Below are 14,754 nucleotides of genomic sequence, written 5' to 3' on the forward strand. Positions count from 1 at the left end.
GAATAACTTACCTTTACATTCATAGAAGGGACTGTAAGTGTTCATCTAGAATTCTAGATGTCAGGAATGATGCATCCTAAAATGAGGTATCCTATCATACAGTGTTGTTGACACATATTGTGAATCATGCAGACCTTTTAGGTTTTTGATATACAGAATAAACTGTCAAATCATATGAAAATATTAATTTCACATACACAAAATGTTCTGGATCATATATCATAGCTTAAAGAACACTGGTGAAAATAATGCTTGAGAATAAATAATATAAACAACAAAAAAATAAATGATGTTATAATGTTATACATTATTTAATGTAGACTTGATTTGGGTGTGTACAATTGGTCATTACATAATATATAGCCAAAACATTTTCTAACTAAATTTCATTCAGTGAAATGCTAGTAACTTTGGCTGGCTAGTGCTAACTGGTGAGCAAAAAAGTTATTGTCAATCCCTGGAACTTGTATTACTTACTGTCTGCTTCTGCTACAAATTGAAATATATACCTGTCCCTAAACTGTGTAAATTAAAGTTTTTAAGATGGTTGTTGTTCTAACGTTACCCCGTTTGAACACCAATTAAAAATATACAAAGTTATCTATTTTGATTGTGGTTGTTTAATGTATTTCATATGACAACATCTCTAATATTTTAAGTGCATAGGTGTATTTAGTCAACAACTATGGCAAATGTAAACACTATTCCATTGTTTCTACTAAGGCATAATATCATAACATTTCTTAGATGAAAACCGTGTGTGGACGTTAGATCAAACTAAACAAAACCTCCTGCTTCAGAAGCTACTTTTTTTTTGTTATTTAACATCGGTCTGCATCAAGATCTCAAATGAAATCATAAATCTGATCAGCCTGCATGAATAGTCCTCTCTCTTTCCCTCTTCCCCGCCTTCTCTCTCTCGCTCTCCCTCCCTCTCTCTCTCTCTCTCTCTCTCTCTCTCTCTCTCTCTCTCTCTCTCTCTCTCTCTCTCTCTCTCTCTCTCTCTCTCTCTCTGTGAAGCACAGACGCTGCAGCTGAGAGGACTTGGGAGCGTCAGACAGTAGAAGATAGATGGATGCACGCCTCTCTCAGTAGATTATCCTCATGCTTATTGGTTCAGATTACCAACCACAATGACGCAAATGAGAAGAAACACAATGGAGAGCCCTTTATTCTATTCATCTCAAAGCCAACATCATGGATGGATTCAAGTCTCAGGTAGGACTGTCCCATAAGAGTGGTGGCGAGGCAGTGCTCAACAATCTGGAGAAAATATGCAATACTTTCGCTAATCAGTTTTTGATTACTTGTACTTTAAAAAACAACAACAACAACAAACCAAAAAAATAAAATAAAAAAATTGATAAAAGAAATGTACAAAGGGAGTCTACATTAAAAAAGGCAATTTATGTTGGTGTGTGTTTCATGAGAAACCTCAGTCAGATTAACATTCTACATTAGAGAAATGAGCTTGGATATGGATGAAACTCTGTGCCATGGCAACACAGCCATTTATTGTATTTTAAGCAGTCGTGTTAGTTGAGGCATGGCTCTACTTGTTGATGTGCTTTTTATGCGAATATGCTATCAAGATCAACTAAGAACACAGTTCTGAGGATTTGTCTCAGAGGAATTTATGATATAAGCTGCCCAGACAGTCCTTGTAGGAAAGTAACATGCTAGTAGTTCTGATTAATACTGAGCAAGTCAAAATACTTCCACATCAGAACAAGGCTGTTGGGTTGGAGGAAAATATAGGTTTTTTTTACAGCTGAGTTGTTGTTTGTTCCCCCCCACCCCACCCCCACCCCCGCCGCATCTTGTACAGTGAGTATATGGACCTATTCATTTTTTCCCCTTCATTCACAAACAGATCTTCCTCTTTCAGGTCAATGCCATTTGCAATTGGTGGATGTTTCCTGTCCAGACAGGCACTCTGACACACAGTCATCTGCTATGAATGATCTATCATGAGCTATCTCATGATTACGTAGTAACACTGGCACATGACTTACTCATGTTGTGCTTAAAGTTATCAAATGTTTTATGTTTTATTAAAGGGATAGTTAACACAACAATAAAAATTACATCATTTACTCACCCTCGAGTCATCCTTGGTCTTCTTTCAGACGAATACAATCAGAGTTATAATAATAAATGTCCTGGCTCTTTCAAGCTTTATAATGGCAGTGAATGGCAACCGAAATGCTTGGAAGAGCCAGGACCTTATAACTCCAATTGTGTTCGTCTGAAATAAGAATGCCATACACCTAGGATGACTTGTTGGTGAGTAAATCATGGTCAATTATTGATTGAATATATAGGTTTGATACCATGCCAATAAACATTTACGGAAAGTAATACATATTTGCAAAGTATGGACCAATCACGCGCGCCACGTTTTTTTTTAATGTTGTTATGCATGACAGCAAGAGAAGTACAGCAATATCAATTATTGTAAATTATAATGTTGTGATGCTATGTCATTTTAAGCATTTAAAACTATTCTAGCTGATTTGAAGAGTTTTTTGAAGAGTTTTTAATTTGGTGTTTTTTTTCATAGGTTTTTTTTTTAACACTTATTTTAATATTGACCTTAACAATCAAGTTCTACTAGAAAGACTCATAATGCAGGTGAACATTTACATGGAAGTTATTTCATACAGTATTAACAGATGGTAGTGAGCTACTATGATTCATGTTTAGTTGTATAGAAAAGTTATTTGGCGCAGACTCTGTCTTTAGTCCAAATTTTGGGGTTGCAGATTTGGCTGATCCTGCCTGAAGATGAAGGTGGGGGCGGAGCTTAACCCCAAACGGTTGGAAAGGGCCAACCTGGTGATGGTGGGGAGGATGGAGGGTAACGTCAGCGCCATTACCCGGGAATGTAAAACAGAGTTCAGTATAGCTCCAGAAAAAATTAAGAGACCACTTAACATTGAAATGTTAAGTGGTCTCTTAATTTTTTCCATAGCTGTATACTCCAAGTGTTAAGCAAAGATTGGCCAGACCTGATCGTCATGAATGAATGACATGGCATTAGACTCTTGGTGATAGAACTGATGCTAACCAATCATTTCTTTGTGAATATGGCTTGAAGACTTTATATTATTCCGGATGTATCAACTATTCAGGCTTCCAATCATTAGCAATCCTTCATTACCCAGTTCTGCTTTCCTAGATCCCATTTTTTTTCCACACAGCAGCACATAAAAGTGAGCTTTATGTGTGACGTGCCAGGATGTTTTATTTGTGGAAGCTGTGTTTTTCTTGTGTATGCGCCATCTAGAGTGTGTCTGTTGGTGTTGTTGTTGAGATGTATGTGTCTGTGTGTGCGCTTGTTCTTGTGCATGCTCTATCAAGAGTGTGTCTGTTGATGTTGTTGTGGTGTGTGTGTGCGCCTGTGCATGCTTTCTGCAGTGCTTTCTCAGTTACAGTTTAACAGCCTGGGGACTCGGTCACACACGGCCTCTCTTTAATACCCTGCTAATTGAATTGTCCTCTGGAAAATGTCAGTGGGTGTGAATAGAGCTCTCATGCTTCCCTCGAGCCCCTTCAGGTTTTTCCCTAAAGCAGCCTTCCCTTCTCTCTATACTAAATGACCCATCATAAATATCCCATCATTCCGTTCTTCGCTCAGGTGAACATGCACATGAATTCCACTTCTGGTTAAATGTCACTGCCTCCAAAGATTAACGACAGGGGTTGTAATTCCAAAGCAGACATCCTTTCTTTCTGTAATAAGAAGATATTCTTAAGTATTACAGAGGGCTCATATTGTAAACTCAGATTAAACCTGAGTGCAGACAAGGGATTATTGTTAAGTTAAAGGAATAGTTCACCAAAAAACATAATTTAATCACCCTTGTGTCTTTTCTTTCTGCCTTTTCAGAACAAAACATTTGAATGTTGGTAAAGTTACCATTGACTTCCATTGTAGTATGAAAGAATGTTCACTTTGCATGAACTATCACTTTGGGTGAACTATCCCTTTAAGATCTGAGATATTCCATGTTCTAACCATAGACTGTAAAAAATATGGATGTAGTGTCCATGACGTCACCCAAAGGATTCCGATGATACGTTCTGAAGAGTAAAGTAGAGACGCGCTGGCCGTTGCCATTGCGCGCCACGCCCGGATAAAAGAAAATAGGCAAAGAGGCGGGATGTGGGCGGAGCTGAGGTAACACATGACTAACAGACAGCAGATAAATGGCTATCCACCTGTCACTTAAAGTGGCCACGCCCTTAATTATGCAGAACTTTAAGGCTTTATATAATGTAAACGAATGAGTTATTTAAAAAAAACACCTCCCTCACAGTTGTCATGAAGGTCAAAATTAGCCGTATAGACATAAAACACAATTTGTACCAGGCTGTAAACATGTTTTTTTCTGCTGTAAAGCTGGAGTGTGTCCCTAGTGGCCAGTCGATGAATTGCAATTGTTTGTATATTGCAGGTTACTTTTTTCCCCAAATGAATGTATAACCTTGTATGAAGATACCATATTAAAAGATAATACATGATCAAAAGTTTTTAAAGAAAAGCAAGAGCACAAATTTAGTAGATAAAGTGGCTGTTTCGTTGGCTGTTTGTAAAAAAAAAGCTTTTTTCCAACGTCGCGTCATATTACGTCACGAGAGGGAGTCGTTTGCCTCTGCATTGACTCAGTGTAGAATAGGTTGACAATTCAGTACGAGTCTGTGTATTTTCGGTAGTTTTTCTATTTCAATTTATTGTTATCATGGTAAATTATTGTGTCCAGCCTGTCAGGACTTCAAGTCCACAGGTTTCCAAAAAAAAAAAGAAAAGTTAGAAAAACCTGCATGGAGGCGTTTTGTGGCTGTGTAGAGACAGGACTTCACTTCTGCATGCTTCGAAACACGCGGCGGTGTGTGAAGTGTTCACTTTAGACCGGAGGATTATCATCCCGGCGATATGATGGATTTCAACATTGCAAAACTCGTGTAAATGATGATAATACACAAATAAACATGTAAGTTACACGCGATGCTTCTTTGCCGTTGTTTTTACGTGAATTTACAATTTGAACATTGATGAATACAAATATGTACATTAACACAAATGTATACACTTTTCAAAAAAGTTTGGGTTGGATTGGAATTACCGATGTGTGCTGATGAGGTAAATATTTTATTCATGCCATGTATGTCAATTCAAGTTCACTCAAATACTTACTCATATAACGTCATATACATCCTCACACTGTTTGTGAATCGGCACAAAATAAACCCATAACACAGACTAAATGAATAAAGGGTAAGATGAAACACAAACAATAACACTAGTGTCTGTGATTCGGCCATCACAGATTTTCACGTAATGACGTAACGCGTGGTAAAATACGACTCTGAGTTATTTCTGTAATGTGGCCCCAGTAAGTTACTACACTCATTGAAGTTAATGCCAGAGTGTGGCAATGATTTCAAGATTTTGCCAAAACGTGAAAAGTTCTTGGACAATCGTGTAAATTGGTGGTGTCCCTCATGCAACCAATCAGGCTTTATTGGCTCCTTGCTACAAACATGTATATTGAATTAAGTATTAGGAGATTAGGTGTGTACTTTGAACAGTGATGTATAATCAGATTTGTAATTTATGTAATTTGCAAGAGGACACCGATGTTTAACCTTAGGGTCATCGATCAAATGTGTGGCAACTGAGAAATTAGACACACATGGGTGATTATAACTCCAGTTGTTCACCAGAGCCTTTTTGTTCAAGGATGCTTGGGTGTGTGTTTTTGCATGCTTCAGTGTGCATGTATCTGAAGTATTATTGATCTGTAATTCATAATCGTGCTGTTGTTCTTGTGTCATGGATAAGTGTGCATGTTTGTGTGTGTGCTCGTGATTGCATGATAAATAACCGTTCTTTTTATCAGACACCTATTCTCACCATGCGCATGCAAACATTTACTGTTCTGACACCACTACAGCAAACACTGCAGCACATTTACTCATTAAGTTGTCAGGATGTGAATTAAAGCTCTATGTAAGCGCATGCGCGTTGCTGATTGTGTACCTTCATCAGTAAAGGCCAATGACTTCAAACAGCAATTCATAACAGCTAGAACTGGAAGGTTATTCGACACTCAGCAACATATTATGGACCCACTGACTTCATTCGTGCATGTTGATTTTAAAGTAATAGTGATAATTCATAGAATATATACGCATATGCAAAATAGTCTTAGTCATTTTTTAAAGTTTTCCCTTAATACTGTTTGGTTACCAATATTCTTCGGAATAATTTCAAATAATGAGTGAGAACATGATTTGGCTGAATTATTAGGCTAAAATATCCTTTTAATTGTGTACAGTTACTATGTTTTTCTTTTGGTGATTTGTGATTTTAACTGATGTTATCATTAGTTCTCCAATTGTTTAAAAAAGCTATATGCACGCTTTTTAATCAGCTGCATATTAACAATAGTGGATTCATATTTTCTATACTGCATATTCTGTAGGCTATACATTTAATGGAAGTTTAACTTATTGTCACATGTTAGCAAAAGTTGTGCACAATTATTCTTAAAGTAAGTATAAAAAGAAATTTAAAAAAATAAATAAATATGCATGTAATAGATCTTTCTAATGAATTCCTCCATGTTTAATTTTATAAGCATTTCATTTTCTGGTGAAAAGTGACACTTCCGGTAACAAGACTTTTCCATCCATTTAGTCTGCTTAAATCCCAACAGCTTATTCACAACAGCTACATCTGCTTGACTTGTCGTTAAAGTTGTACATATTTACATAAGCCTATATTGTATGTTTTATGCACATTGAAAATAGCCTGTATTTTATTTTACAAAAAAATCCATATTTAATAAGATTTTCCCAATAAATAGGCAAGAATAAATCTGGTGTCCTCCATTCTGACAACAAAGCCTTTGAATGCGACAAGCTCGTAATCACGACTTCAGAAGTAGGAAGTAGGACAATTCCAGTAGCATGTGAAGGCAGCATAACATATAGTTACGTATAGTTATCCTTTTTAACTAATACTTTAATTAAGTGAGCTAATCAACTGTTCAACAGGAAAACCAGTTCCTTCATGGACGTTCTGCCTAAAATGATGTTGGGGCGATTGTCTCCTGCATGAATGCATTTGGACTGCACTGCGCTGCTGTTTTTTGTTGTTATAGGCCTACTAGTTTTTCTGCTACCACAGCTTCATTGTCTTGCTGTCCTGTTTGTCCATCAGTACACTGTTGCTGCGATTATCTTCTCGCACCTCTTTTGCGGCTTTGCTGGCTAATCCGTTTCTGCCGATCGCCACCGATTTGATTCCAGTGGCTGTACATCAGCAGTGTGTGTGTGTGTGTTTAGTCAAATGTGCACTATGTAACTTTTCCATCGCTCAAGATCGCCTATTCAAAACAAAGGCATAGTTTGATGCCAAGTTTGAGGGTAGAATCTTGGGACATGTGGTATTTACCTCACAGCTGGTAGAAAAAAAATCGGGATAGGACTTGGGAAGAAATCATGGTTTATGGATGCGGTTATTAACGTTACTGTATAGGAAGCAGAGCCGAACCGAATGTTGTGGTAGCTGAGCAAGGCTGTAACTCAGTTTGTAACTCTGTAACTCTGCAATAACTAAAGTGGTCGTAACTCTGTTTCAGCTGCACTGGCCAAAATGTGGTTGGTTGGAGCGAGAACGTGCTACGATTAGTCAGCACGATATGGCCGTTATCTGATTGGCTTAAGTAGACGGTGGGTGGAGTCTACGTATTTGTGGATTTGTTTGTCTTGACGCTAGAAATGTTTCAAAGTCCACACGATTTACAAATGTGCAAGAAGAGATCAACAAATGCAGAGGAAGCGATTCACAAATGAATGCAACTTATGCAAGGCAGAGTTGTGTGTTTGTGACATAAAAATATGTGTGTGGTTTTTTTTGTTATTCACAAATGTCATTGTATTTATTTGTGAATCTAATTCATTTTTGTGAAACTCCTGCCTATATTTGTGGATTTGTGGGCACGAAGTTCACGTTCCACCACATCCCAAAGATGCTCTATTGGGTTGAGATCTGGTAATGGTGGGGGCCATTTTAGTACAGTGAACTCATTGTCATGTTCAAGAAACCAATCTGAAATGATTCGAGCTTTGTGACATTATCCTGCTGGAAGTAGCCATCAGAAGATGCCCAATTGACACTAAGAGGCCTAAAGTGTGCCAAGAAAACATCCCCCACACCATTACACTGCCACCACAGTGGTAACAAGGCATGATGGATCCATGTTCTCATTCTGTTTACGCCAAATTCTGACTACCGTCTGAATGTCTCAACAGAAATCAAGACTCAACAAACCAGGCACCATTTTTCCAGTCTTTAACTGTCCAATTTTGGTGAGCTCGTGCAAATTGTAGCCTCTTTTTCCTATTTGTAGTGGAGATGAGTGGTACCCAGTGAGGTCTTCTGCCTCAACGTTGTGTGTGTTGTGGCTTCACAAATGCTTTGGTGCATACCTCGGTTGTAACGGGTGGTTATTTCAGTCAAAGTTGCTCTTCTATCAACTTGAATCAGTCGGCTCATTCTCCTCTGACCTCTAGCATCAACAAGGCATTTTTGCCCACAGGACTGCCGCATACTGGATGTTTTTCCCTTTTCACACCATTCTTTGTAAACCCTAGAAATGGTTGTGCGTGAAAATCCCAGTAACTGAGCAGATTGTGAAATACTCAGACTGGCCTGTCTGGCACCAACAACCATGCCATGCTCAAAATTGCTTAAATCACCTTTCTTTCCCATTATGACATTCAGTTTGGAGTTCAGGAGATTGTCTTGACCAGGACCACAGCCCTAAATGCATTGAAGCAACTGCTATGTGATTGGTTGATTAGAGAAATTGAACAGGTGTTCCTAATAATCCTTTAGGTGTATGTATGTATGTGTATATATATATATATATATATATATATATATATATATATATATATATATATATATATATATATATATATATATATATATATATATATATATATATGGAGGAACAAATTACTCAAAATTAAATAAATAATGAATTTAATAAAACAACAATTAAATGTACCAGTTTAGTCTAAAATAATTAATTAAATAAACTATTTATTAATTTAATAATTAAATTATTTATTTAATTAAATATAAATTAAATAAATAAATGTATCTTTTTATTTTGTAAAATTACATTAAATTGTTTAATATATTTCACAATTACCTCTTCCACACACACTACTGTTATGTTTAAAAAAAAAAAATGTTTTCATTATTTAATGTGCTTTTTCAAAAACGCTGCCTATATGATTGCATGTGAAGAGCTGCCTTTCAACAAATCTACCTCTCAGATATTACTAATGAAGAAAAATGTATTGGAGTGGACTAGATGTGTGCAAGACATATAACAACATTTATAGAATGCATTGAGGAGGATGCTAAACTACACTCAATGGCCAAGTGATGCTGACAATTGATAATTATGATCCGCGACACTGGCTCAGATTCTGTGTAAAGAACAATTCTTTGTAACTGTTGGTAGTTCTCAAGTTGGAAAAGGCGTTCAGTTCCCAGGACATCCACACGATTAATGAAAATGCTGATGCTGTAATAAGAGGTTTTGATTGAAATTAAGGTTATATACAGTATATAAACAATAAAAATAAAACACATGTTTATTCCTATATGTGGCACTTCAATTATTTAGTGCCTATCTTTTTTTCTTATTAAATTTATTAAAAAAATGTATGGAGCCCTCATCAATGGATATACTTTTCCATAATTCAGTACACTCGGATGTACAGTGGTTCCCAACCCTGGAGTACTCCCCCAGCAATGCGTATTTTTGATGTCTCTCTTATTTGACACGTTGCATTACAAGATGGAATAAATCTTTCCTTTTTTGGAATAAATCTTTCCTTTCCTTATAAGGTGCTCCCCAAATTAGTTTGATGCACAAGCAAAGTAGCACACTTTATCCTACCCTGATGTATGGGGTAAATAGTTTAATTTTGGTTTAACTGCTCCTGTTGCTTTAATAACATCATGGCTTTCACTTTGAGCATGCCATATTGCGTAATCTGACTGTAGAACTAATCCTGTTTAAGACCTTTAAGCCACCAAATCTTAACAAATCTGAAACTTCTCAAAAACTTGTGACAGCATTTTTTTCATTTACATTTTTTATATTTATATTGCTGCATTTACCCAAAGCAACATGCATCACATTCAAGGTATACTTTTATCAGTTGATGCATTGCATTCTCTGGGAATCAAACCACGTGCCATGACCTTAGAGAGCCATGTTCTACTGTTTGAGCTTCTTTCCGTTTTTCACATCACCACCATCTATTATTTTTCACGTCACCACCATTTATTAAGTGAGATGTGTCTCTGAGATGTTCATTACACTTGATTACAGCCGTCACTGGAAGAGTAATATGCCTTCTGCTTTGATCCTCACACATAACCTATGGTGATGGGGAGCTACACACATTCTCTTTCTTAACTGGCAGAGCTGTCAGAGAAGAAGTCTTGATCAATGCAATGTGCCATGGTTGTCACACACTCTGCAAAGACAAAGTAGAGGCAAGCGCACTTGCGCTAATTCATACATAGACTGTCAGAGCTGCTGTATATCTTAGACATCATGGTCACACTAAACGGACATCTTAATTTAAATCTTTGATAATCCAAACAGGCAAGAGAGTGAGGTGTATAAGAAAAAAAGTAAAAGAGAGAGAAGGAGTTGGATGCCATGAAAGTCGTGAGCAATCGATCTTGTCATGTTGTTAGAGCACTGTGAAATGAGTGAGGCAAGAGCGCGCACATCTTTCACATATCATGCATGTCTTTCACTTTTAGCAGACATAAACCCTCATTTCCAATAGACTTGAAGCCGCATAGAATATTTACTATTTTTCCGAGCAGATGCACAACTACTGACCACTATTGTGTGTTTTGCTTGAATAATGCAGCAGTTTGCCACCTGGGTTGTGTAGGTTTTTATTGTGACTTGATGAATAGGAAGGTTTTTTTCCCTCTTTTCAGAGCAATTAAATGGTATTAACTGCCATAGTTGTCAAATATAGTCATCATCACACCTGTTATGTCACTTTTGTTAGCTAGGACTATTGTGTAATCTTGGTCCCAATTCAAGTGTAAAAGCTATTTTAATGCTAATCTATAATTGCAATTTTATTTTGGATTTTATTATATAATTAAGGTAAATGGCTTTCGTTAAATTGTTAATGCAGCCTAGAATTAAAAACATCTTATGTGCGAAGCTCAGCGCCCTTAAAGGGGTTGCACACTGGCCGCGAAGCTCAGCGTCTTTAAAATATTGAGCATCCCCATATTGCCAAAATGGTATGATCCTCGTTTCATAACACTCGCGAAAATTCAACTGTGAGATCGGTGGTTGAATCCGGCTCCACATATCGATGAATCGAATCTACGACTGTTCGGGGTCCTAACACACACAGAATTACAGTATTTCATTACATTGTCTGTTATATCTTATGTGAAAGTTTGGTTAACTGTTGGGGAAAAACATCTGATATGTGATATTATTTTAGATCTGTGTGGTACAATAGGTCTTAATATATAGTCTGTCTGTTTTATTGATCAAACAATTGTGGTATCACAAAACAAAAAAACATTAAATACATATAATTTTTTTATAGATATTTGGTTTTTACTTTTTGTGTGTCAAATTTAGTGTTATTACCAGAAATTTTAAGGTGTGGTTGCTAGGTGATTTTATTTTGGAACCTTCAGAAAACTTTAACTTGATTTTTCTTTAAAAAAAAATTGTTGAAGTTGACTCTATCGACTTCAGACAGGTGTAGCTCAGTAATTTTTTGTCCGATTCAAACTACCGTAATTCCTCAAATAAAGGCCGGGGCCTTTATTTACCTGAACTGCCGATGGGAACCGGCTTTTATTTGAAGCAGGCTTTTATTAGGAGCAGGCCTGTATTTCTAATTCCATCTGTTTGAAATATAAGGGCTTTATGTAAACTGTTTTCAATTTAAAGTGTTAGTTCCAGTGGAAAAATATCATAGATTTTTTTAAGAAACATTTGCAAAAATATCACCATACAACAAAATTATACGCATTTTTTGTAACTCCGAGCACAGCTCCGCATCCGAAGATGAACGAGTTTGTCAATACAAATGAGGTGCTTATATTTACTGAATGAGCCTACAAAAGCAGAAATAAGCCCTTTTAAATAAAGATCCAGATTTAGGCAAATAAATAAATAAATCACGACGTTTAGTGAAATTAGGAAATATTTAAGAGATTGTTAATTTAGTGCATATTTTGTTCTCATGTCACGAGTAATAATATCAAGCCAAGGTTTACTGAGTTTTACACGATTCTTTTGTAGTGTGGTTTTTGGTGAAATGTACTAAAATTAATATCATCACCTGTGCACGTTAGCCCACTTCTTCTCGGCGCTTTTTCCTGATGGTTTATAGAACAATTAATCCGAATCGCCCTCTGTCGTTTCAAAGAATAGCACAACGGCGAGCGCGTCAAGTATAAACACCTCGTCCGTTTGGGGCGGACAGCACGCAGTCAGCGGAGGCTCGCGCCGCGGAGTCAGGCGAAAGTATAAACAAGGCTTGAGACGCGGCACTGCGTGGAGCTGAGCTTCGAGGCTTGGGTGCGACCCCCTTAAGAAGACATAAAAGAGACGAGAGGCTAATATCAGCGTCTTAATCAGCTCCCTAGTTCAGAGCGATGCACGGTGGACCAATCCACTGTGAGGCAAGAGAAGGGGGACTCAAAATGTTTCTTAAAGGGGGGGGTGAAACACTCAGTTTCAGTCAATCTCATGTCAATCTTGAGTACCTATAGAGTAGTATTGCATCCTTCATATCTCCGAAAAGTCTTTAGTTTTATTATATTTATAAAAGAAATATAGGCTGTACCGAGTCTTTCTGGAGAAAAACGAGCAGCTGGAGGCGTATCGTGTGGGCGGAGCTAAAGAATGACGAGCGCGCAAAGCGGTGACATCCTCAAGCGTGGAGAAACCCATGGCTATCGAGCTCAGCTAATAGATATATGATCCAGAATCATTCGGAGGCTGAAATAAATTGAACAGGAGAAACAGCAGCAGCAGGACGTCCGTCTCTGGGGTATGTACTGTATTTAGTGGCATGTCAACATTTTTGTGTGTTTACTCGCAGCTTATGAGGACATGATTCGGTTTATGGACTATTGTATGCGACTAAACCTTAGCAGTAGCAAGCAAAACGGTTTTGCACGTCAGATTAGTGTAACGTTATACATAGAACAACAATGGAGTAACCGTTAGCTCATTTGAATGACGAAGCACGCGATCGTGTCGTTTACTGATGTTTACTCACGCGACGGTAGCCGAAAACAGAGACATTTGAAGCAGTTTTACTCACCGGCTGCTTCCAAAGCAGGACCGAACCTTTATCGCTGGGACGGCTCCGTCAAAAACACACTTCTTTGGTATGATTTGGTGAAGTCCTGACAGCAGTGACTTGCTGTGCTGAAGCGTTGGAAGTCGCTTGATGTCACCCATAGGAATAAAGTTGAGCGCCGAGTGTTTATGGGCGTGCATTTCCTCTCTCGCTCTAGTCACGCGCCCGCACCCTACCGGGAGAAGAGCCCGTACGGCCCATACAAGGACCTTCCACTCTAGTAACGTCAAGCCAACCCATACTCGAAAAAAAAACTCTCCGAAACTTGTGAGAAACCGGAATTTTGACACAGAAATACTCCATCAAACGTCCAACATTAGTTTTTGAAACTTTGTCTATGTTTAGGATGGGAATCCAAGTCTTTAACAGTGTAAAAAGCTCAGTATGCATGAAACAGCCCCCCCCCCCCCCAGCTTAAAACGCATTTTTTTTGCTCGTTTGCATTTTCAGTGTTTTACTACTTACACAATTAAGTAATGATATTATTGATATTAGGCATGTGCCGATTTTCGGTAATGCGATAATGAATATGCACGATATTCGTGGGCACTTCAAAATATCGTAAATAATAATGTATTAACAATTATTAATTTTTTTATAATGCACTCAAGAATACATTGCCCATCAACCGTATAAATGCTCAACACCGCTATTCTGCGTCAAAGGGACACACGCTCAGATGTAAACAAGCCCAACGTGCGTTTGCACATGACTGAACGGGTGAAGTAGACGGGGTGAATAAAGTGCCGCTCAATGACAGCAGTGGGCGCTGATGGAATGGCAGAATGCAGCGGTTACCCCGGAAACCCCACAAACAAATGTAACCTCTAGTGAAGAAGTTTTTAAAACAGCCATTCGTTTTTGTAATCTCAATGTTGTTCATCACAGGCTCAGCACCATATACTTAATACTTAAAGACTTAATAGGCTAATTTTTTTCCCAAACTTAAACATTATGTTTTAATCTGGACTACAACATGCCATGATTAGATTTTTAGATTATTTGTCCAAAAGACATACGACTTCATTAGTTAACATGTTAATTCATTATTACCAAACTGACAATGAAAAATACTTATAAAGAATTGATTATTCCAAGTAATGTTAATTTCTTAGTTACTGTTTAATAACAAAATAACTTTTTTAATGGACCTAAGATAAAACTAAGAATGATCAGTATTTCTTAACTAATATTACCACAAATGTTCTTTATAGCCTAATTCTTTTGCACTTTAATCTGTTTGAAAATTGTACTTTTACAGCTATGGAAAAAAGTGTAGAGTAA

At 37.4% G+C, this 14,754-nt stretch overlaps 1 protein-coding gene across 1 annotated transcript in view; it reads left to right on the forward strand.

The window, feature by feature from the left end:
• Nucleotides 1-1,062: 1,062 nt before the first annotated feature.
• Nucleotides 1,063-14,754, forward strand: part of dab2ipb (DAB2 interacting protein b) — a 194,197-nt gene continuing 180,505 nt past the window's right edge. The window contains exon 1 of the mRNA XM_067438636.1: nucleotides 1,063-1,218. Within this exon, the coding sequence (XP_067294737.1) occupies nucleotides 1,134-1,218 (85 nt within the window). The 5' untranslated portion in view covers nucleotides 1,063-1,133. The remainder of the gene's footprint in view (nucleotides 1,219-14,754) is intronic.

Source organism: Pseudorasbora parva, chromosome 3 (genome assembly GCF_024679245.1).
Source record: "Pseudorasbora parva isolate DD20220531a chromosome 3, ASM2467924v1, whole genome shotgun sequence".
Taxonomy (NCBI): domain Eukaryota; kingdom Metazoa; phylum Chordata; class Actinopteri; order Cypriniformes; family Gobionidae; genus Pseudorasbora; species Pseudorasbora parva.